Consider the following 23,457-nt stretch of genomic DNA (forward strand, 5'->3'; position numbering starts at 1 on the left):
AAATCACCATACAAGCCTCATAAGTATAATGTAGCCTATGGTCTTTACAAGCAAAGCAACATCTCTATATTTCCCTTATCTACACCTACATGCATACAGAAGCAGTTTGGCGATAAAGACAAATATTTATCATCAACAAGGCTACATGTACAATCCTGATGCAAATGTTGAGATGGTTGACATGGGTTGGAGTGACAGCAAAGTATTACCTTGATGTTGACACTATTAGTTTGCTTTTGTTCACTGACCTCTTTCTGACTGTGCCCTAACACGGTCACCTCACAACGGACACTGATTCGCCCACTGACATAAACATACTTTATTTCTGTGATACACCGTATTGCATCCCCACAGTGGACTGTGTATGTCTACCTTTACCAGTTGGAGCTGTTCTCAGAAAGCTGTAATATCCTACTCTACATGATGATGTCTTACCACAATGTTTTTTGGGGTGTTGGTTCACTTATCCATTGCTGGGCTGAAATTCAATCAAATCACACAATACAAATCCTCAGTGAGTTTAACTCTGAGTCAAGTTAGCATGGAAGGTTTTGCTGTGTAGGGCCTACTGTATGTGTCAGGTGACCTGTGCACAGGAGTCTCTTAGCTCTTTTCAAAACTCTTAAGGAGAGAGCTAAAGAGTTGGCTTAATTAGTTTTAGATATTCTAGTTTTTTCTGTTACACTGTAAGGTTGATTGAATTCCAGCCTCAACGCATGTGTGTGTGCAGTGCACACACACACACACACACACACACACACACACACACACACACACACACACACACACACACACACTCTCTCTCAAGTCACTGAAATAGTGTGATTGTTTTTAATTGTTTATGTTGATTGTTTCTTACTCCTTGCTATGAATTTTGTTTTATTTCATGAATTATGCATGGAAATGAACCTTAAATTGATTATTTTAATATTCTGTTTATTTTGTTTGTTGGGGGTCAATAACAAAATAAAGACGATTGAAAATCAAAATCATGCTAATGTGTTTAATTGTTTAAATGCTGTAGCTGTAGCTCTTGGTGAATATAGTGCAACACGTACTGATTATGAAATGGATGACCAGAAATTGACACTTGGATCTGGTGGAGGAAATAAACTGTGATTGACGTAGTCACGTAGACATAAGGATGATTCGCACATTGACAGTGTCAACCGTAAATTTAAATAATCTTAATGCGCTCGTCAAGTTGAACCATAGTGAGCTTTTCACTTCTGGTCGGACCGTCGGAGGACAGACTACAAATTAAGAGCGAGTTGACTAACATGTTACATGCTTGTGCGGTTTGTTTGCGTTAATAATCAGTTGTTTGTGTTGGATATAAAATATTACAAATGAAAAGGAAGCATGTCATGTCACGCGCACACACACGCGCGCACACACGCACACACACTCAGAGTAGGCTAGGCTACCTCTCTTCTGCTCATTGACCCTGTCTCGCTGTCCGTGGTGCTGAAAACTTAAGAGCAATATTCACCCACGTTCAACCTATCTTCATATAATTGGTCGACTCGGGTCCCCACTCCCCAGCACTAATTCTGCTCGTTATAATAATCATTACGTTATAGACTACGATTTAGCACCCAAAAGCTTTTATTTTGAAGTCCACCAACCGGAAGTCACATTATTATGTAGGCATGAACTGACGATCGTGTTCAAATCATTTGAGTTGACGGAATACTAGTGTGGCACAATTGGCTTAGAATAAAGAGTATTATGGAGTTCCAATGCTGCGAATGTGCAGTCTCCTCTACTGTATCAGAAAGAATGATCTTCAATGTTCTTCTCGACAAGAGTGAGCAAACGGATGAGAATGCAGCAGAAAGAATCTTGCTATTTTCATCAGCGACTCTGCGGGAATAGCTGCAGTGGAAGAAGAACCCACTAGATCCAGTATGCAGGGTGCTCAGACCCTCGCTCCCCGCGTCAGGTGTATGCGCCTGCAGTGATTCAGGTCGCCCCTATGGATCGCTTCAATGGATGTCTTCAAACCTGCTTTGGACGATAGCGTGAGTCCCAAGGCTTGTATTCCTTCATCAGATGACACCGACGAAGCAGATGTTTTTCGCTGGCCAACACCGGAGCACGCCGGCGGCATCAACACCGCACCGGCTGCGGCACCAGCAAGCCCCGGTGGTTTGTGGACGGCGGTGTTCGACTATGAGGCGCTTGCGGACGACGAGCTCAGTCTGCAGCAGGGGGACCTGGTGGAGGTCCTGTCTAAAGATTCCCTGGTGTCGGGAGATGAGGGATGGTGGACTGGTATGATAGCGGACCGCGTGGGCATTTTCCCCTGTAATTATGTCAGTATTGGAAATGGCATTTCGGAGAAAATACGGGACACTTCAGAGCAGCAGTACCCCGACTACTCAGTCCCCAATCTGCACTGTGAGTATCCCATTGTGCTTCATATACATACTGATAAAATGAAATTAGTAAGTGACTTTAATGTTAAGTTCCAGTACATCTAGGCCTACATCCTTAATTGTTTTTGGTCTAAGAAACCCACATCGAGAGTGAGACTGCTATGTCATGTTGGTACTAGGCGCATTGTACTTCTGTAGGCCTGTAAATACCAAAGCATCCTCAGTGAGAGCCATCCTCAGCACCATTATTCATCATATTGCATGCCTGTCAAACAAGGCAGTCGACCGTGCTCCATCAATACACCCCGCCTTGCTGCTCGAATTTCATTGCACATTGTGCGTCGCATCCTCAGCAAGCCAGTGCAGCCCGGCGCTACGTCACTGCCTGCCATACAGGCATACACATCCCTTCCCATATCTTCATTAGATACTGTGTGAGTGAGCCTTTGTCATCATGCTCTACTGAAGCAATGGCATCAATTATCTTGCGTTTACTTTTGGGTACAGATACTGGTGATGCTCCACAGCTACTGGAGTTGCAGGAGGGCAATTATGGGTTAAATTATCGAATTGTGTCTCTGGGAAGAAAATAGCTTATGCTGTTAAATGCCAAGCCAAGGCCCTGTGCTGAGCTATAGATCAAGTAGACATAAGCAAAATCTGCTACATTGTGCTGCACTGGAGCTACATGTGAAAGCACTCTCCTTCTGATTGGCTGTGGAAATGCCTTTGAGCATACAGATACAGTCTTGTATCTATTGCCCATCTCCTGGTTATTGGTCCATGTAATATTTAATTTGACCAATGCATTTTAACCCTGATATCAGATGATGCATGTGAGCTACACAGATTCGCTATTTTTGATAATTATTTACAAACAAAAAGAGAGGAAAATAGGGCTTAAGTGTTTAAGGCTGCATTCCTTATGACTGGGATGAGATCCCTTGTTTGGGTGTGTTGTAATACTTCCACGGTCTTCGCTGTCTGAACATTATTTCTATTGCTCACGCACGGAGGCAGCTGACCTACTTTCACATACCATACCACCTGAAATATTTATCAAGGTCAGTCTGCTTATATAGGGCCTGGTAGGAAATAATACACAGCATGAATATACTATACAGATAGTATAGTAGGCAAGTCGGCAATATGCTCACACATAACAATAACTTTGGACTCATGCACTGACAATAAATATCTATCAAGCAACATGTCTCTCATTTTGACTATCTTGAGCATCCATCAGCTGGTTGAAACCGAAACTGAATTTTGCCCTGCAGGATCAATAAAGGTCTACATTTCCTGTGTCTCCTCTCACCCTCAGTGCTGGAGATCAACTTCTCAGAGCTCACCCTGGAGGAGATGATTGGCGTTGGTGGTTTCGGCAAGGTGTACCGCGCTCTGTGGCGTGGCGCGGACGTTGCCGTGAAAGCGGCACGCCGGGACCCCGATGAGGACGCGGGACAGACCCTGGAGAGCGTTCGCCAGGAGGCCAAGCTGTTCGCCATGCTCCACCACCCCAACATCATGGCCCTGCTGGGCGTCTGCCTGCAGGAGCCCAACCTGTGTCTGGTCATGGAGCTGGCCAGGGGCGGCCCCCTCAACAGGGCCCTCTCTGGGAAGCGCATCCCACCATGCACACTGGTGGACTGGGCTGTGCAGATAGCGCGTGCCATGCTCTACCTCCACAGCGAGGCCATTGTTCCCATCATTCACAGGGACCTCAAGTCCAGCAACAGTAAGTCATCTGTGTAGTGTATGCCGATGTATAGTGGAATGCTCTGCTGGTGGCGATGGCCTAAATGCAAAGTCATTGTAGTTTTTGTGATTAAAATAACAAGATTTAGAATCAAAACAACATGACCTGCAACAACATGCATAAGCCTGAGCTAAAAAGACAAAATAATGCTCCATGAGTTTTGTAAAGGCAGCAGGATGGCCTTTGTGGACAGGGAGGCAGTTGCAAAGGGGTGTAAAGGAGAAAAGGGCACTTTGCATGCATGTATGTTTGTGGGTCTGTTTTAATCTAGCATTTGACTCTGGGTCCCCTAAATCCCAAGCCTATTACCAAGGATTTGTCCAGTTATCTGCCCCAGGATTCCTATTGGACGCTCAACAAACATGTGCAAAGAGCTTCTTGTTTGCCACTGGTCTATCCTCCAGTGATTAGCAGAGGCCTTTGAGTACCATTGACTGCTTCTGATTGTTAAAGCCAATCTAACTAGTTCACATCCTTGGCACAGTGGCCCTTTTATTTTATTTTATTATTAATAATGATGTTAATTGGTAGTCGAGTACAAAAATCTGTGTCATTCACATCGACACAACTACAGTGGCCCTTTTAAAATAATATTAAATAAATGTAAAAGACAATGTAGCTCTCAAACCCACAATATACAAACTCTTTATATCCACTCAAAATCCATCAAAATGAATGGATGGATCCAGTGGTGTCTAATATTAGCTTCACACAGGCAGACACACAGATACACAAAACACAATCTCTGCCTATCGGCCTGGCAGTGATAAAGATAAAGGTTTTGCTATAATGCAGGATATTACTTGTGTTTTTGTTGATAATCATATTAACTAATGTATCAGTGTAATTGAACTTTAAAGAGGGTGTACGTGATCCATCTCTGCAGCTCTTTAGTAAACAGAAAACACATTTTCAGGTTTGGATACCAATTTTATCCAATCCAAAGAGAGAGCCCCAAAATATTTCACTTGTTACTTCTGTATCCTGTGTATAGTAAGAGTTCTCTCTCCTGATTGGATAAAACTGGTATCCCGACCTGAAGATTTATTTTTTGAAAGCTAGAGAGACAGGGAAACTGACTGAACAAACACTATAGCAGCAGTTTTCTAGATCAGGCCCACTCGAAAATCTCAAAAGCATTTGCAGAAATGCAGCCCACTCATAATCATATGAACACAGTGGACAGTGTGAATAGAGCAAGTTTGTTTTGATGATCGATCGTATTGATCAATCAAATGCGATTTTGATAAACAATGTTTCGGATTGGATCAATGGAACCCACATAGTACACTTGTTTACAGTGTATACTTCATTGACTGGAGTCCCACCCTAGAGCTCTATTCTTGGCCTAGTTTTTTCCCCCCTCCACGACAGATATCTTTGCTGAAAATTGCCGATCTACAAGCTCACTGTGTTGTTACACAATGCCTTGTAAGCTTGTACATGTGATATTTTCTGAATGTTCGCCAAATTATGACATAATTGTCATAATCCCCAGAATAGGGATGCAGGACACCGCCACACCATCAACAACTCCAGAATCGGCCTACACGTATGTCATCTGCGGCCGAGTCTGCCTCTCGCATATTGGTCTACCCATCCACAGCAGAAGCTGTGCCAGGATATCTATGGTCTTCCGAGACTGCACTGTCGATGAGTCATGGCACATTTTGAATTGGGGACCCACTTGCGATGCCAGTCCACAGATTGGGATTGGGAATCGAATCGCTATTTAATTATTACTTGAACCAAAAAATATCACTTACGCTCCCTTTAAATAGAGTTATAGTATTGTCTCTCTTCCATTCAAGTCTCTTTGGTTTATTTACCACGTTATCAGCTTGCTCTGTGTTGCCACCAGGGTTATTGTGCTGCCAACTCATTGCTTTGGTCTTGATCACTGTGTTAAGGTTCGGGTACACTACTCAACACTGGTCAGGTTGTGTTTTGGGTGAATTAGGCTCTCTCCTGCTGTCTATTTCTCTCCCTCCCTCTCTCTCTGTTGCGTTGACAACCCTATAGCAAATGTCCAGGCCATAATGTGGACATATGTGCCCAGACAGCCACACAGACACCACCCATCCACCACAACTTGAACTTTTTATAGTAGATTTTGAACACGCCACACACAGGACTGCAGTATTTACTTGCGCAAGCAGAGCGTGCAAGTACTAGTTTTGCCTGGGACTCGTATGCACCGTCCCAGCCGTCCCGCCAATTGTGATGCGTATGCACCGTCCCAGCAAATGACGTAATGACTAATTGTGCCTGATACGGCAGTGGTGCCAGATTACAGATCTACATAGGAGCATTACCTTTAATCCTCCCAACACTAAAACATATCATCGTCATTACGTCACCATCGAAAACCAATTACACTCTGGCATTGGGTCCTTTAATCCACATCTTTATTACGTAATCATTGAGAGCTAGTTATACATATACTATGTATATGTATAAAACCAATGGTTTTCGATGGTGGTGACGTAATGACGATATGTTTTAGTGTCGGGAGGATTAAAGGTAATGCTCCTATGTATACATGTATGTAATCTGGCACCACTGCTGTATCAGGCACAATTAGTCATTACGTCATTTGCTGGGACGGTGCATACGCATCAAAATTGGCAGGACGGCTGGGACGGTGCATACGGCGCAAAGTAACCACAGTATACCGCTAATCAACTTACAAATGACATATACATATACATAGTATAACTAGCTCTCGATGATGACATAATAAAGATGTGGATGAAAGGACCCAATGCCAGAGTGTAATTGGTTTTCGATGGTGAGGTAATGACGATATGTTTTAGTGTTGGGAGGATTAAAGGTAATGCTCCTATGTATACATGTATGTAATCTGGCACCACTGCCGTATCAGGCACAAGTAGTCATTACTGAGATTTGACAGTTTGCTCTGCTTGCGCACTAGTAGGCCATAAATGGCCTACTAGTGTGTAACAAGCAAGTATGCACTCGACAGAGTGCAGTTCTAGTTGTATCTAGTATTTTGCATTCAAATGGATGGAACCCCTCCTTGAGTCTGTTACACTTTACTAATCCATGTGACAGAGGTGTGGCTATTATTCCATAATCCATACGCTGTAGCCTACTTGTCTTGTGCATACCTGAAAGTATGGTACAACATCTAATCAACACCTGTGGCTAGAACGTGAGTACTGATTTCAGTACTCAAAGTACCAATCAGTGCCAATCAGTACAGACTAAACGTCTGCTCTCACTGGCTTCAGTAGCTGTCTGTAAAAATCTTTTAGCAACATGCATCAAATCCTTGGAAACATCAGACATGTACTTCTGCTGACGGGGGAAATGTGGTGGAGAGCTGAGTTGGGTTGTTTTTTTTAGATTACATGTGGGTAAAACAAGCTTATGAGGCAAACTATTAATCTTCACAGTGACAAGTCACTGAACTCAAGAACAGAGTTTTGTGTTACAAAAAACAAAAACAAATCTCCTTTCCGTTCATTCTCTTTTTTTTTATTTCTAATCCTTTCTGTAATTAATCACTGAAAACTTCTCATCAATTAATTTGTTTATATCTTGAGAGGGCAATACTCTTGGGTAATGAATTAACCGTGACCAACCCACCACCATACCTAACATCTGCCATTTGGTGGATGCTTTTATATTTTGTGCATGCAATTGTAGCATGGGTGGCCCCAGGGGAGGGATGGCAATTGGCAACCCCTAACCATGGACAGTTTTTTTGTGCCATGCTTTCCTTGCAGCACATGTTGGGATTTAGTTTCTTTGGAACAGTAACAGCAGAGCCACATGAGCAGCAGATGAAGGGTCCCTTGATGTGCACCACAGCTTGTAGACACACCCTCCCTACTGAGTATAGCCACAGCAGATGGCCTGGCATTGTACAGCTGAATGGGGGAGCCCATGTGGTGTTGGGTGGAGAGAGCAGGTTTTTCTCTTGTACATGGAGATTGAGGTGTTTTCTACTGCCTACTCCTGCAACAGGAGTGCCAAAGTATGCCGTTCTTTGCACTGTTGGCATTGATCAAGTCCTGTATTTTTCATCTGTGCTCTTTTCTGTGTCCTAATAGCTCACTATTTGTTTCCTCTCGTTTATTTTCTTTATCTCTTCTTATCGCTCCTATCCTTCCAATCCTTTCATCATGGCCTCCCACCAACTACACCCTGTTTTGTTCATTTCCCATGTTGTCCTATCTTTGCATTCCCACATACATTGTTTTTACCTTCATGGTCGGACCCTGCCTGCTGTACGACTCCCAACATTTCAATCCTTGGTTCTTATCACCCTCCACCCCCCATCCTCCAAACTGACCACAATCATCATACCTCCACCACCTCCTCCTCCGTCATCTCCTCTCCTCCCCCTCTTGGATGCTTTGTATACCACCAGTACTGATCCTTGAGAGGGTTGAGATGGACGACCTTAGTAACAAGACTCTGAAGATCACAGACTTTGGCCTGGCGCGGGAGTGGCACCGTACCACCAAGATGAGCGCTGCAGGCACCTACGCCTGGATGGCTCCCGAGGTCATCCGATCATCCACCTTCTCCAAGGGTAGCGACGTATGGAGGTGGGCAGAAGGGGGACCGATCAGATGCAGCTTCAAACGGCATCTATTGAGATGGACTGTTTGTGAAAATACAATAAACATCCAGAGAATTGTTTGTTGCATTGGTGTAGTAGAAGAACATGTTGATAGCTAACTGTACAGCACTTCACTCTGTATATTTAAGACTCAAGTGCCTGTGTAGCAGAGTATCAATGCCTGAAGACCAGAAATGTAATATCTCCCTTGGCCATAAAATTCCTCTTTTGATGATTGGTAGATATTTCTGCGGGAGGGTGAATGTTGGAGAGTGGCTCTGCCTGAAGCCCAGTATCTCCTTTGGCATGGAGGAAGTGCCCTCTGGATGAGTGGTAGATGTTTGGTTTCCCACGCGCAATAACCGGGTTCTAATCCACGTGGTTGCACCTGTGTGCCCTGCATATTGAGCTGCATTGTTAAGAGCCAAGCTCAGTCCACAGGGAGAGTTAAGGGAAATGGTATTAACAGGCCAGCTTAGCTATTTCTGACTGTTGTGGGGTTTCCCGCTCTACAATGGGATTAAAGGGACCCGTGATAGGTTGAAAGTCAAGGGGGCAGTGTGCAGTACAGCAATAGTGATAGATTTTCTATTATTATACAAAAACCTGACTTGTTCACAGATCGTAGAAACTTCCCTATAATGTTAAGTCTAAATGGCATTGAATGTTATTCAAACAAGTGATATTATGGACATGATGATCAGTCACCCAGTATCTTATTCAGTACAGTATGTCTATATTCCCCTGCATACAGTCTTTACCAATTTCTACTGATTTGTGCCATAATTACGCATAAGTAGACATGGTGTGGTCTGGGCATTACCTACATTTGTGGTGGCACAGTATATCCAACCTAGGTTGCATCCACTAGCATGCTATACTGAGGTCATTTTCTCAGCTCAACAATCCTCTCTGTTTGAAGCTGGTGTTTTGCTAGGTGGAAACCAAAAGCCATGGCATTCATTTATTTAGTTTGAACCTTTATTCATCTGGGAAAGGCCTGCTGGGTGAGAATTATATCTCAGGAACACCCTGCTATGCTTGATGTCCATATCGCTGCTGTCGGGCAGAAACCTTGTATGTCCAAAACTGTTACTTTTCAGGAAATGGAAAACAGTAGCCCCGTTTGGAACCTCACCCTACGCTCTTAGCTCAGAGAAGAGGTTCCGTATAGAGGTATCCCTGCATCTGTAGACAGGGATTGAGCCGTCCAAAAACTGGCGAAAACCCTTTTTGCAGTATCGTTTCCTAAACGTAAAGGTAATACTGACAGGTATGTCACATTTTTAGACTGGGGTGAAACAACCGCTTAAATAGCTTATGAAGTTAGACAGTAATATGTTTTTGTCAGAAGTTGCAGCCGGAGAGGCAGCATTAGCGCCTCCCCTGGTCGAATGTCGAATGAATGTCAGTTGAAAAATGTAATGCGGTTGTTTCACCCCAGTCTAAAACTTGTACTTGCCTGTCCTAAGTTTATCATCTCAGAAATACCTTTACTTTTTGGAAACGATACTGCGAAAAGGATGTAAGCCACTGTTTTTGGACGGCTCAACCCCCTTTCTACCGGTGCAGGGATACCTCTATATGGAACCTCTACTCTGAGCTAAGAGTAAGGTGAGGTTCCAAATTGGGCTAGGGAAACAGAAGCTGTGGATCCAATGTAGTTACTATTTACTCACCAGCTCTTGTTAATACTTTTCATTGGTTAAATATTTATACATTCCACAGACAGATTGAACCACTTTAAAGCTGTGTCCCCCTATTTTGGGCATGTCATTATAGGTGAAATCTTTAAATTTGTCACACAACACATCACATTTTATGCTACTTTTGCATGACACTGTGAAACAAAAAACAAAGGAATTACAATAATTACCGTAATGAAAAACAAAACATAAAATAGGTAATCTGGAGATTCAAGGTTTCTGCCCGATAGCGATGATATAGTTGCACACATTCTTATTCCAAAGTGTTTGAAATCATGCAATCAACAACCTAGAAGTTCAGCCCTGGGTGTGAAATGGGTGTACTGATGTACTAGCTAGTAGCTACGCATTTAGTTGTTGTATTGTAATGTCTACAAAAATCATATCTTTCAATATTCACAATATCTTTTGTCACTCTTTTGCTGTTTTTCTTTTAATATGATCAATCAAGCTATGGTGTTCTCCTGTGGGAGTTACTAACGGGAGAGGTGCCTTTCCGTGGTATTGATGGTCTAGCAGTGGCTTATGGAGTAGCTATGAACAAGCTGGCTTTGCCTATCCCCTCAACCTGCCCAGAGCCATTTGCACGTCTTATGGAGGGTAAGAAGGAAACTTTTACCCTTTGGACATTTATTACACATTCCTTTCTGCATGCTCACACTGTTCTGTTCTAAGACTGTAGGCTATCTGAGATTTGATTTGTTGGAGCTTTCTCTTTTTGGAGATCTCATCTATTTTAAAAGCCCATCCACTGTCGGCAAACCACTTTTAAAGCTACAGTACTGTATGCTTCAACAACATCCTAAGTGATGAGCTGCAGGCTTAGAGATGCTATTGATGTTTTAGAAGTGTAAAGTATAGTAAGCTTTTTTTAAATTGCATCACAATAGACTACACAGACTTATCTTTTCACTGTGTAAAACACTTTGGAAGGCCACATGGACTTTGATTTAAATCTGTACCACACAGATTGCTGGAGCCCAGACCCTCATTCACGGCCTCTTTTCACAAGTATTCTGGACCAGCTCACGGCTATTGAGGAGTCGGGCTTCTTTGAGATGCCAGCAGACTCCTTCCACTCTCTACAGGACGACTGGAAAATAGAGATACAGGAAATGTTTGATCAGCTAAGGACCAAGGAAAAGGTGGGGGTTGCTTGCTTGCTCAATTAATAGACTGATTTATTGCTAATTATCTCTGCCTGGCCGGATGCCCGAAGGCCAGAGATAGTTTTCATCCCTGTCCATCTGCATGTGTCTCTGACACAGCTGGACTGATCAGCGTGCACACACACTTAGTAGAACAAGAAAGAACCTTTTTTTTCTTCTCCCAAATTTGCCTCATGGTGGCGATTTGACTGTAGGTCGTACAGTTAATAAAATTGCAATTGCATTTCTGCTTGACAAGATTTTCTGGAGCTGGAGTCCTGAGAGCATATGGACAATGTCTCCCACCCTCTCCATGATGAACCTAGTCTCTAGAGACTGTTGACTCAGGGTGCTGTCTTTCCTTTTTTCGCCAATGGGTTCCCAGATTGTGATGAACCTTATACCAAAATGCACCTCTGAGAGGCACTGGAGGGAATTTAATTGATTGGATTGTCATAGACTATTATATTAGGCTTACAGCCACTTTGACGTGTTGTTTTAATTGCTGATTTCATCTTAAGTTCTAGTATTTATTGCATTGGATATGGTTTGCCGGTTAGGAGCTGCGGTCATGGGAGGAGGAGTTGAGCCGTGCGGCTTTGGAGCAGAAGTGTCAGGAGGAGGCCCTGAGGAGACGAGAGCAGGAGCTGGCCGAGCGTGAGATCCACATCCTGGAGAGAGAGCTCAACATCATCATCCACCAGCTGTACCAGGAGAAGCCCCGAGTGGAGAGCAGGCAGGGCAAGTTCAGACGCAGCCGCCTCAAACTCAAGGACGGAAACAGGATCAGCCTGCCCTCAGGTACTGGTGGCCTTGCCGTATCACTGATGCTTGAATTGCTTGATTTATCCCTGCCATTTTAAAACTGCTGAATTACACTTTTAGTTGGACATAATGACCTTCGCATCATATAATTAATTCTTACAATGTGAGGTTCACTTGTGGTTATAATTGAGGGGCGCTAGATAGCGTCTGGCTAGCTAGTGCTAGCTAGTCTGGCTTTCAGACATGACGTCATGTGGCAGCCAAGTCTATGGACTTTTAGTGTTTGCGTTAAGAAGGCCCCCAGGCTGTGACATCATGTGGCAGCCACAGTGGGCAGCGGATGCACCTCACTTCACACAAGTGTGATTTTATTATTAGGCTACTACTATCATCCCCTACTCGGGGACCAGTTGGAAATGATGTAAATCGGGACTGATGCTAGTGGAATACCTCTTGTGCCAGCTCTCAGATTACTCTATGTACCCGTTGTTAGAATACTCAGTGCGATATCCGCAGTCACTGGCCTGCAATAAACCGGTGAGTACCCAGTACCATACGACAGATTAACTAAATGATCCCTGATGTCATCAGAAACTGTTGACATCGTGTTGATGTGTTGACATCGTGTTGATGATGTACATATGTGAATAGAGTTTGATGTACACTTATATTGGAAAAATGACACCTGTGTGAAGTGAGGGGCGCTCTTATCATCATACATCATCATGTCAATTTTATTTTTTTGTAGGCAAATACTGATTTGCTCAGACACATAAGACGTAAATTCTCCATTCATTGTCAATTGGAATTTAATGTTTGTGTAAGACGAAAATCTACACTAATAGCCCCTCAACAAGCACACAAACCTCGGCCAATCCATCGGGTTGTCCAATCAAGTCACCCGAAGCCTACACTCCCCCCCACAAACACACTGATATTCGGTGCGTACTCCACAGACCCGCGATACTGATGTTCTTGGTTTTCTGGTTCTCAGAAACCGTTGGTTCAACTGAATTGATCCCACTCGACACAGCACACCGCTGAGTTTGAGGTCGGACTGTTGGATGATGCTTGAGTAATGCCAGAGACAAGGACCTCTGACCTTTAGATTTCCCAATGATCTCACAATTATATGATCTATGATTGTATAGATAGGATTGATAAAGTATATCATCCACACTATCAACTATTTTGTAGCCTGGTTAACTGGACCCAGCTAATGCATGGTTGACTGTGGGAGTATAGCGCTGACAGACAACCCCTTCAGCCAATCAGTGTAATAAAAAAGTGACATTGTCTCCAGTCTAACCAGCTATTTTAATCGCTCATTTGTTAATTGCGTGGTCTTCTTTCTCTCAAGTTTGGTCATCAGTGTTTCTATGGCTTATTAAGTTATTGGGCATATTGCGTATAGCTTTTTCTTTGTTGCTTGTGAATTGAACCCATCGTATCGCTGCTTGCACCTATATTTATTATTATTGTGATATTATTGAATGCTAATAACATTCCTAGTCCTGTCTCAGACTTTCAGCACAAAATCACAGTCCAGGCTTCCCCATCACATGACCGGCGTAGGAGTTTGCTTGGTAGCAGTTCCAGCCCACCAAACAGTCCTGCAATGCTACCCCGGCTGAGAGCCATCCAGCGTGAGTAACATTTCATGTTAAAATCAAATCATAACAGAATATCGAATTGACTAAATTGCATCAATAGTATCTTCACTGTCTTTGACCATGGATTTTAGAATAGAATCCATTAGTGCAGTGCCCATTCGACTTCACACACTCAATACAACCCCTCAAGTGTCAGTGAAGTCGATTAGTTGAACACGAGATATGCAAAGAACAGACACCAGAACAGAGACCTTGACTTCTTTGCAGACAGTATAAAATACTGTAGATAGACTTGTGCAAGGGACAACCACCTCTTCTTGAACACCAGTTGGTCGTATTGGGCTATTGAGGTGATACAGCCATCATTGTTTGATGTCCATCCCTGGACATCTTCCAATACCCACTTGTGGCAAGTGTGAAGTCGATCAGATGAGTGGTTCACGCAATGTCACGGCATACGCATGCCCATACCGAGCAGGCTAGTTCTGCAGAAACCCTGATCCGATCGACTTCACACTCGGCACTGCACTCCCTAAGCTCCTCAACAGCACTAGCGCCAAGTGTTGATCAGATGAGCGATTCTTGTGAAGAACCGACAGACATACAGTACTTACATGCAGTACATACATACTACATACAGAGATTCATCGATTTTATAGTTAGATTTCCTAGTACTTAGAATGGATATATACACTTTACAGGACAATACTCAATGCTCTGGCTTCTCTTGCAGCGATTGGTGGGTAATACCTACTCTGGGTATCATCCTGATAAGTTAACAGATCCATTCTAATACCGACCAAGGAATTTAGATTTTTTTCATTCATTATTACTTGCGCAAGCAGAGCGCACAAGTACTGTGGTCGGCTGGATGAAAAGTGGTATGCATGGTATGCGTGGTTACAATTGGCTGTTGATGGTGACGTAATTAAGATAATGTTTCAATCTTGGGTGGCTAAAAGGTAACGGATGTTTGTATAGATGTTTGTATGTATGTCGGTAAGAATGGTGGTCCCTTATTGGCTGTTGGCGGTGACGTAACTAAGGTACGCTTCAAGGTAGGTATATATTTTATAGAGGGGCTGATCGTAAGTTCGTAGAGGTGGCAGTACTTGTGTGCTCTGCTTGCGCACAAGTAGGATGTATGGCCTACTTGTGTACAACGCGCAAGTGCATTTCTAGTTTATAACTACAATACTTTAATGTTTGACTTTTGATTTAATTAATCTCCTGAATTAAATCCTCTTAAAACCAAACCTGTTGTTTTGTAGTCACCCCAGGGGAGGGGTGTACTGCCTGGGGTCGGAACACTGGCCTCCTGCAGGATGAAGATGAAGGGGAGAGGAAAGGGTCCAGAAAGAAGGGCCGGGGAGCCCGGGGGTCGGGGCCATACAGGGAACACAGCGCTGACGCCTGGTAAGAACCTCAACTGTAGTGCTTCATGGGTGAATATTGTGGTTGGAATCAGTTTTCGTTTGATTCAAGTCAACTGCTGTTCAATTGCTATTCAATTGCTATTACTAGTGTTTATTCTTATTTACTTTTTTGGGATTCTTTTTCTTGGTAAATATAGTTTGAAAATATTATCTATGGAAGAAGATTCATAGTATTTGACTTCAACTGAGAAAAAAATCAACCAACAATTCTTGAGTCAAGAACACTATGTAAATTACTGTATGTAAATTGAGAAAAGGAGAGTAATAACAATCAGCCCTTTATTGGCCATGCAGTGCTACTGGTGTTACAAGACAATGCTTCTGATTGTTTCTTTTAATCATCCGTCAGTGTCAAGCCCCCTCACGAGGGCAGCAGGCAGCGCTCTTGTAGTGCTCCTAACCTGCGGAGGTCACCCAGACACAGTCCAGCCGTACCCGGAGTGCCAAGTCTTGTGGAAATGGGTGAGGAAGTGCATGTGGTGCATCACTAATTGTGTTTCCAACAACCTGTTTTTGTTAGTTTTTTGTGCACTATGGATTTTGTGCATAAATCTCTATCACTATTGATTTTGCCCAGTTTTTAGCTTAATTTTTAAGGGGCGCTAGCCCCTCCTATAATCAGCTATTAGTGTAATTAAAGCCTCGCTCTTATAATAATGGTTTCTGTCCTCAATTTGTTTTGTGTTCCATATAAAGTCAGACTCGATTACCTGTATTTTGCTGGATTTATTTTCAGTCAAGGACCAATGGTAACTGCTGAAAACAAGCACTGTGTGTGGCCGTGTGGCTATCGCTGCGCCCAGTGTGGTTCACGTTATCCCTGCATTATAAGTAGCATTAAGCTTGGGTGCTCAGGTGGGCAAAATACGACAGAACTGATACTGTACCGGTGAGTCTGGGCCAATTCAAGCATGTGTGCAGCATGTCTGCAACTGTCTGCAACGTCATGATTAAATATGAACAGGCCTAGTACTATTACCAGACAGAAAGAAACATTTCACAGCCTCTGCACAACTAGAGGACTTGCAGCCCAATGGCCTACCACTACCACGCAGTCTGTGTAGTGTAACATGTTTTTGAATAAAAGAACGTCTAGTAGTCCAATAAAATGCCTCTCACCTAACTGGCAAAATAGTGCTACCTACTGCTTATTTCATGAACTACGTATGTCCCAATAATCACATAATATTAGTGGACGGAAACATGCATAGTTTTTTCCAGCTTTCAGAAAATTTGCTTCATAATACATTTGAATGGAAACCCAGTCTGGTGTATCTTCTCCAAATTCCATTTAATTTCCAGGGTTGGGTTGTTGAGCTTGCATGTTCAATACAATACCTGCCCACAGTTTTCTCCTGATCTTGAAAGAGGCAAGAGCATCAGTCACATTCACATTTAAATGAGTATGCCTAAAATACATGTGTATTTTTAATCCTTAGTTCTCCTTTTTTATACAGTATTGTATATGATAATGTTATGAACCGTATACAACACGTTTGCCCAGAGCGTACTCAGCAGTGAGTGAACTGACTCGCACATATTATAACATGTGCAATGTAATTATTCTGTGAAACCTCTTCTTTTCAGAGAATGAGGACAGCTGCTTCACTGCTGACCCAGGGGCCTCTCCTGCCCAATCCTACCTCTGCATCCCCTTCCACAGAGAGGCCCATCTCCCTGATAGTGAGGGAGGGGAGTACTGCCCCAGTGCCCAGGTTCCGGAAACACCCCCGAGTAGAAAGAGCCCAGGTTCAGCGCGGCGCTCTGAGCTTGTCCTGCTGGGCTGTGGGGCTCTGCTTGCGGCTGTCGGACTGGGCTTCAACCTGTTATCACTGACCCAGCCTGAGGAGAACATTAAACCGCGATGGGAGGGCTTCTTCCACAGAACAGGGGGCCAGAGACGGAGTACCAGCCCTCCCACACGGAAGCTGTTCAGACGGGAGAGCCCCTCAAAACCGTCGCTGCCTGAGCGTGTGCCTCCGTCTTTTACGCTGCTGTCCCTATCGTCCGTGTCTGACTGTAATTCGACCCGCTCGCTCTTGCGCTCTGACAGCGAGGAGTTGCTGGTCTGTCGTCCCTCATCACCCCAGGCTCGGCATTCTGTGCTGCCTCCCATCTCCCATCTCCAGCCCCCGCAGCTCCCTACTGTTAACCCACTGGTCAACATTCACCTCGAGAGTTTCAAACGTAACCCCCGCCAGTCTCTCACCCCAACCCACATACCCTGCCCTCCGAGTTCCTCACGTAGCTTACGTCGGACCCCCTCAGATGGAGCCATCAAGAAGAGCTGCCTGCCAAATAATCTCGAACCATTACCAGAAAAGACAACATTAGAGAACACAGGTAGAGTTCCATTGAGAGTCTGTATAGATGCATGTTTGATTAAGCCTGGTTTCATAGCTCCAAACTAGGGCAGTTGCAAGAGGTGGTTCTCTGTTTAATGCCAAACAGAATGAGGGATGAGATGACACATCATGCATGTATACAGTAGGTTCCATGCAATCATAAACATTGTGCACATAGTTCCATGATCAGTTATTCAGAAAGCCTGTGGAATCAATTCATATTCTGTCATCACTAAAATCCAAATAATAAAAGATAATAGATATACAGTATATCCGAAATATGCTAATATCTATTATCTTTTCATTCATCCATTTTGACTAGATTTCTGGATTGTCTATGTTGATGGAGCAATTCATGAGTCATGAGAAAGGTTGTTAAGGAAGGGAAGGAAGGGTTGTATGTTCTGGGAGGGTTGCTGACCAAGGAGTCTTTGTGGATGGTGACCCCCCAGCAGGAACCTGAGAAGTGGGAGAGAGTTAGAGAGAGAGGGAGATAGAGAAGAGCAGGGAAAAGAGCAAATATGGAGGCAAATGGGGTGGAGGAGGAATGCGAAAAGCATAGAGCTTTCTGGGTGGTTTGGGCAGGGTTTAAGTGGTGCACATGATTTGTGTGTAGGGTGGAGAGTGGAGACAAGGTGTGTTTCTACGCCTCCTGAACGAACATCTGTTGTCCCAACTCCATTTATCATTGGCTGTTATTCTCTGCTTCTCCCAACAGGTGGTTTCAGGGTTTTAAAGGATGACTGTTCAGGGTTACCCCGGTTGCCTGACCCCAATCTGGTGTTTCCTCCTACTCCGCGCCGTCGATGTGCCCCAGAGCGCCCTAAAACCCTGGACTTCGTGGCCCGGCCACGGCCCTCTCCCCGGGCTCGTTGTGTGGACATGTTTTGGTCCAGAGGGAATGGACAGAGTCTGGGGAACGGAGAGTCTCCTGCCAACACCTCCAGCACAGAGACCCCTCCCACTGTGGAGTTTGGCAGAGATGCGGCCGTGCCGCCCACTCCAATGGAGGCCCCAACACCCTCCCCACGCAAGGTCAACAACCTGCTAGACCGGCAGGATGAAGGACAGTGCCGAGATGGCACAGTGCCACTCTGCAGACCAGAGGTCAAGTTTCCCAAAGACTCACCTTACCGCTATAGACCAGGATTCTGGTCCTAACCCCTGGATTCGGCTCCTGGATTATTCTGGATTCTGCTGTTCACAGGGGGTCCTATGAACAGCCCTCCTACCTGTTATCCATTAGGACAACATGAGGTGGAGAGTGTTTCCCTTAATGAGGCTTTGGATTCAGATTGTTTGCAGATAATTCACATTTTGTTCTGTCATTAAATAAGTAGAAGTACTGGATTATTTGATACCAATATTAATGGAGTACAACATTTGGATATATCTGCTGATTTTCTGCTATAATGTCCTTATGTTTGTGTCTGTAGTTCATATATCTCGAGAACCGTCTGACTGAACAACTTATATGTTGGACTCATATCTGGACATCCAGTTGTACAGAACCACCAACCTGACCGATATGGACATGCTCATACATCGGACTGATCAACTTCAAGGTAAGGACCTGAGGGTGTGATGCGCCAAGTGGGAAGTCGGTCAAAACAGTGGATCTCCCCAAAGTATTTATAGAATTGCAATATATGGAGTACGCTGATGTCATCGATATGATGTCATAGACTGGCCTAGACTCCATATTAGGACACGCCTGACACAGAACTCCATATATGGGCATAAAAGGGACACAGACTTGTGTAGCCAGACAAGTATTCCACAGTCCGAATGCTATATAGAGTCTGGAACTACAACTCCAATGCGAGAATTGAAGCTGTCATCTGTTTGTTAACAAAAGTATATTTACACTTAATTTTCATTTATTTTCTTTGATTATTTTTATTTATATATTAGGACAAATTTGAGTGACTGTTAAGACGAACCGGAAGCGGGGAGGTTCCGTCACATCCGATTTATCACTTGATCATTTTCAGAGCTTACGTGCTCCAGAGTCCAGACTGTATGTAGTCCAGGGGCTGAGCCAGATTTTGGTACCACCTAAAGTGACCATACATTTTTTGTATTGTATTCCTAATTTCCTACATATCTCTAGTTTATATTTTGGTATGATAACTCTTCAAATTCAGTAGCTTCATGCCAGTTATTGCCAGTTATATATGACCACACCATAGACAACCTATATAAGGCAAGAAATTCCACAATTCATTATGCTTTAAGTAGCCTGTGACGTGTCAAACTAGCTTATTTTTTTCTTTTATTTTTACTGATTTGGAAGAGTTATACCAAAGTATAAACTAGAGACATTAGGAATACAAAAATATAAAAATTACAGTCACCTTAAGTGTTACCAATTCATAAAAATATCAGTGTTGGCTCCTGCACTAATGTATGTATTGAAAATTGTCAGAGGCAACAGTCTGGCTCGCAAGACTACAGACAGACGGATACAGAAATCTCCATACATAGGCATAAAAAAGACAGACAGATGGATATAATGGGTATTCTGACATTGGGTACAATGGTGGGGCATGCATTAGGGGCATTAGTTTCAACTTGCATTGTTCCCTAGTAGACACCAGTCTAGTTCTTAGAATAATGGAGGAATGTGTAAAAGGTTTTGCAATGATCCCTCAAATGTGGTGATACCAAACACTTGTGAAAAAGATAAAACGACAGCATAGGAACTTAATAATATTAAACACAAAAGGTAGAATTATTTTTACCCCAAGCATCTTTTTTAGCATTTCAGCATTTTGTTCACCTTTCTCTTTCATTTTAATCTCAAGTTCAAGATTGTGCATTTTATCAAGTGCACTTTTGGAAAAGCGCCATGAATGTAAAGCTGAACATTTGTCCATTATTGTTTACAATTATTTAAACACTTTCTATGATTATTCATAAACATTCTGCAAAAAACAATAGAAAACCCCCATAAAAAGGGGAAAAAATATAAACTTTTCTGTTACTTGAATTCATTTGTAAGTGCTGAAATTGTTGTGCTATTTGCAAGCAGTTTCTTTAGTCTTTGTTTTGTCTTGAATCCCTGTTTTGTACCCAACACCTGCCATCACCTAACATGGCTAAAGCTACCCCAATTGAAGGGATGTTGTGTACACAGCTGAGCACTTCCATTTGCGACTCACAGTTTTAGAATAATGTCCTGCATTGTCTCAATCCCCTGTAAGGTACTGTTAATAAGAATGTCTGAGTAAGGCCGGCGGACCTGTAAAACCAATGGCTCTCAAATGATTTTTACATCAGGCCTTAAATATTATGTTGCTGTAGCTATAAAGTCACAGCCCATTGTATCTTTAACACATTATACCTGTATTTGTCTGTGGCTCTTTCAGAATGGCTTGTATCACACTTTTGGGTCCCCAAGCCAACCAGTCAGTTGAGAAACACTGTCCTAAAGTAAAAGGGAACATTTGTATTTGTAAATGATCTGCCTCATGAACTTGTTAGAGGAGTGGAACATTGATTCATGTGTGTTATCTAAGCAACTGACTGCATGAGTCTTGAATGCCACACGTTTGTAGCAGGCCCTGGTGGCATGTGAAAGTAATTTTTGCCTATTTATATTTGTATTAATTTGGTGCATTGTATTTAATTTATTGGAGATTTATTTTTCTATTTATTTTGTTGCCTTGCTTTTTTAACATATTATTGCTATTTACAGATATTTTTTGAGATCGTTATCTCGCTCCCAACGTAATGGTTGGATTCATTTATTTATTCACGTTTCTGTTCTTGGTTTGGGTCAAAATATAATTTTATATCTTGTCAAAGCAGTGTGTGCATGAAGCCTCCAACTAAGTTTAAAGGCCCATGATACATTAGATTTTATAACGGCAGTGAGAATAGCCTTAATTCAATCCAACAGTACCCTACCTTCACATTGACTTTATATAGTTTCCATATGACTTTCCATGTTTTTTGTTACTGTCATTTCCTCCAAATTCTCCACGGGGGATAAGAAATGGTTTAAGCTTTCTTCTGGAGTAAGCCCATACAGCAAAAATATATTTAATGTTCCAAATTATATGGTACATATACACTCCGTATATGGTAGAGAATATAGTTTTGACAGGCCTAAAGATATTACAATTATATTGGTATTGGTTTCCAAAGTCCATAATATATTTTGAAAAACACTTTTTGGCCAGTTATTTATGAAACATGAAAATGTATTTTTATTCACTTAATACATTATCAGACAATGTTTCAACTTACTATATGGTCTTCATGAGGTATTGTTATACATTAATATCTGAAGTCCTTATAGTAGGCCGAAACGTTTTTAATGTAAGTGAATAAAAATAGTTTTAGCTACTGTGAGCAAGAGCTGTGCCTCTTCCATATCCTAAGAATGTATATATTTTTGGGCTGAACCTGTTCATCACCTCTCTCTCTTCCTATCTAAAAACATGTACAGGTTTGTATGGACCAATCCTAAGTCAAATAGTATTTGCAAATAAGTTTTTGTTTGTTTTAATATTTTAGAGTACCAGATAGGTTGGTTTTCACAATTCAGGGCAACTCATGTAGTGACTGGTAAGTTGTTGCACAAAAGTACAGTAAAGTAAATATAACTATTACTGCGATTGTCACAACTTTCTTTCGAAATGAATTGTCCGTTGTGATAAAAACCCACCCTTGGTATCCCATGCAAATTAAAGCTAAACATAATAGCCAAAACAGATTTCCAATGGACACGTGAAGGATGCTTATTAACCTTTTGATTTCATTTTCAAACATCCAAGTGACCTCTCCACCTGGAATATTGCATCCACTGAGGTTTAAGCTGTCAAAACAAAGTGAAGAACTAATGTACATGTCAATGTGAATGCGTTTTCTTATGAGTGTGGAAAATATGGTAATGCTTGATCTACAACACAGTATTGTAAGGGTACTAGTTGAAACAAAGCACTCCCTACCAGGTGTATCTAATATGGTATTGTAACTGAAAATATTACCATAAATAAGCTGATCTTATCTTTGCTGAAATTGACAATATTTCAGGGTGGGAAAATATGCTGTTATTGACTTGACTTGTATTTGCACTGGAACACTGATTTGATTAAATCACAGTAAGAAATGCAACAGTTAACGCTATAATGGTTCTTTCTTGAAGCCCCCCTCCCCCCTTCCCCACCAGGTAATTCAACAACCATGCTCTCTCATCTCTCTTATGAAATTCACATGTGGATATCTCTAATATGCATTAGAAATAATAAATCTTGGGCAATAATGTACCCTAAATTTGTGGAAAGATAATTGATTGACTGCCTCTGTGAAGTTACACTGCAGAGCTCAAGACCATGATGCTAGGGAGGGCAGCGATTCAGGAGTCAACTCCCGAGTTGGTGTTGGCTAGCCTAGTCCACACTATTGCATCGCATCACATCAGTTTATTATCCAGTCTCACCATGGCAACTACCAAGAGAAATCAGTATAAAACCTTTTAAGCAGCTTGAGCTCACTGCTATATCTTTGTGCTTTGAAACAGCCCCCCCCCCCCCTTCCTACAGGATGATGACTAGATTGCGTCATCTTCTTCACATCAGACAAAACTACACATTTAGGTCCATTGTACAGCCTTTGATGAAGAACAGTTATTCAAATGTTGAGAAATTTGATAAACGCTAAATATTTAAATGCTGGTAAGTGAAATGCAACATGAAAGGTA

The 23,457-nt window shown here is 42.6% G+C and overlaps 1 protein-coding gene across 1 annotated transcript; it reads left to right on the forward strand.

Moving 5' to 3' along the window:
- Positions 1-1,991: 1,991 nt before the first annotated feature.
- Positions 1,992-18,908, forward strand: map3k9 (mitogen-activated protein kinase kinase kinase 9; the record flags this gene model as incomplete). Its single annotated transcript, XM_083791777.1, has 11 exons — positions 1,992-2,403; positions 3,706-4,119; positions 8,540-8,720; positions 10,892-11,040; positions 11,410-11,585; positions 12,149-12,389; positions 13,877-13,999; positions 15,238-15,382; positions 15,752-15,864; positions 16,990-17,745; positions 18,466-18,908. The coding sequence occupies 11 exons, from the start codon at positions 1,992-1,994 to the stop codon at positions 18,906-18,908; spliced, it is 3,153 nt and encodes a 1,050-aa protein (XP_083647903.1).
- Positions 18,909-23,457: the final 4,549 nt, after the last annotated feature.

This window comes from Protomyctophum parallelum (assembly GCF_964188405.1).
Source record: "Protomyctophum parallelum genome assembly, chromosome: 20".
NCBI lineage: Eukaryota > Metazoa > Chordata > Actinopteri > Myctophiformes > Myctophidae > Protomyctophum > Protomyctophum parallelum.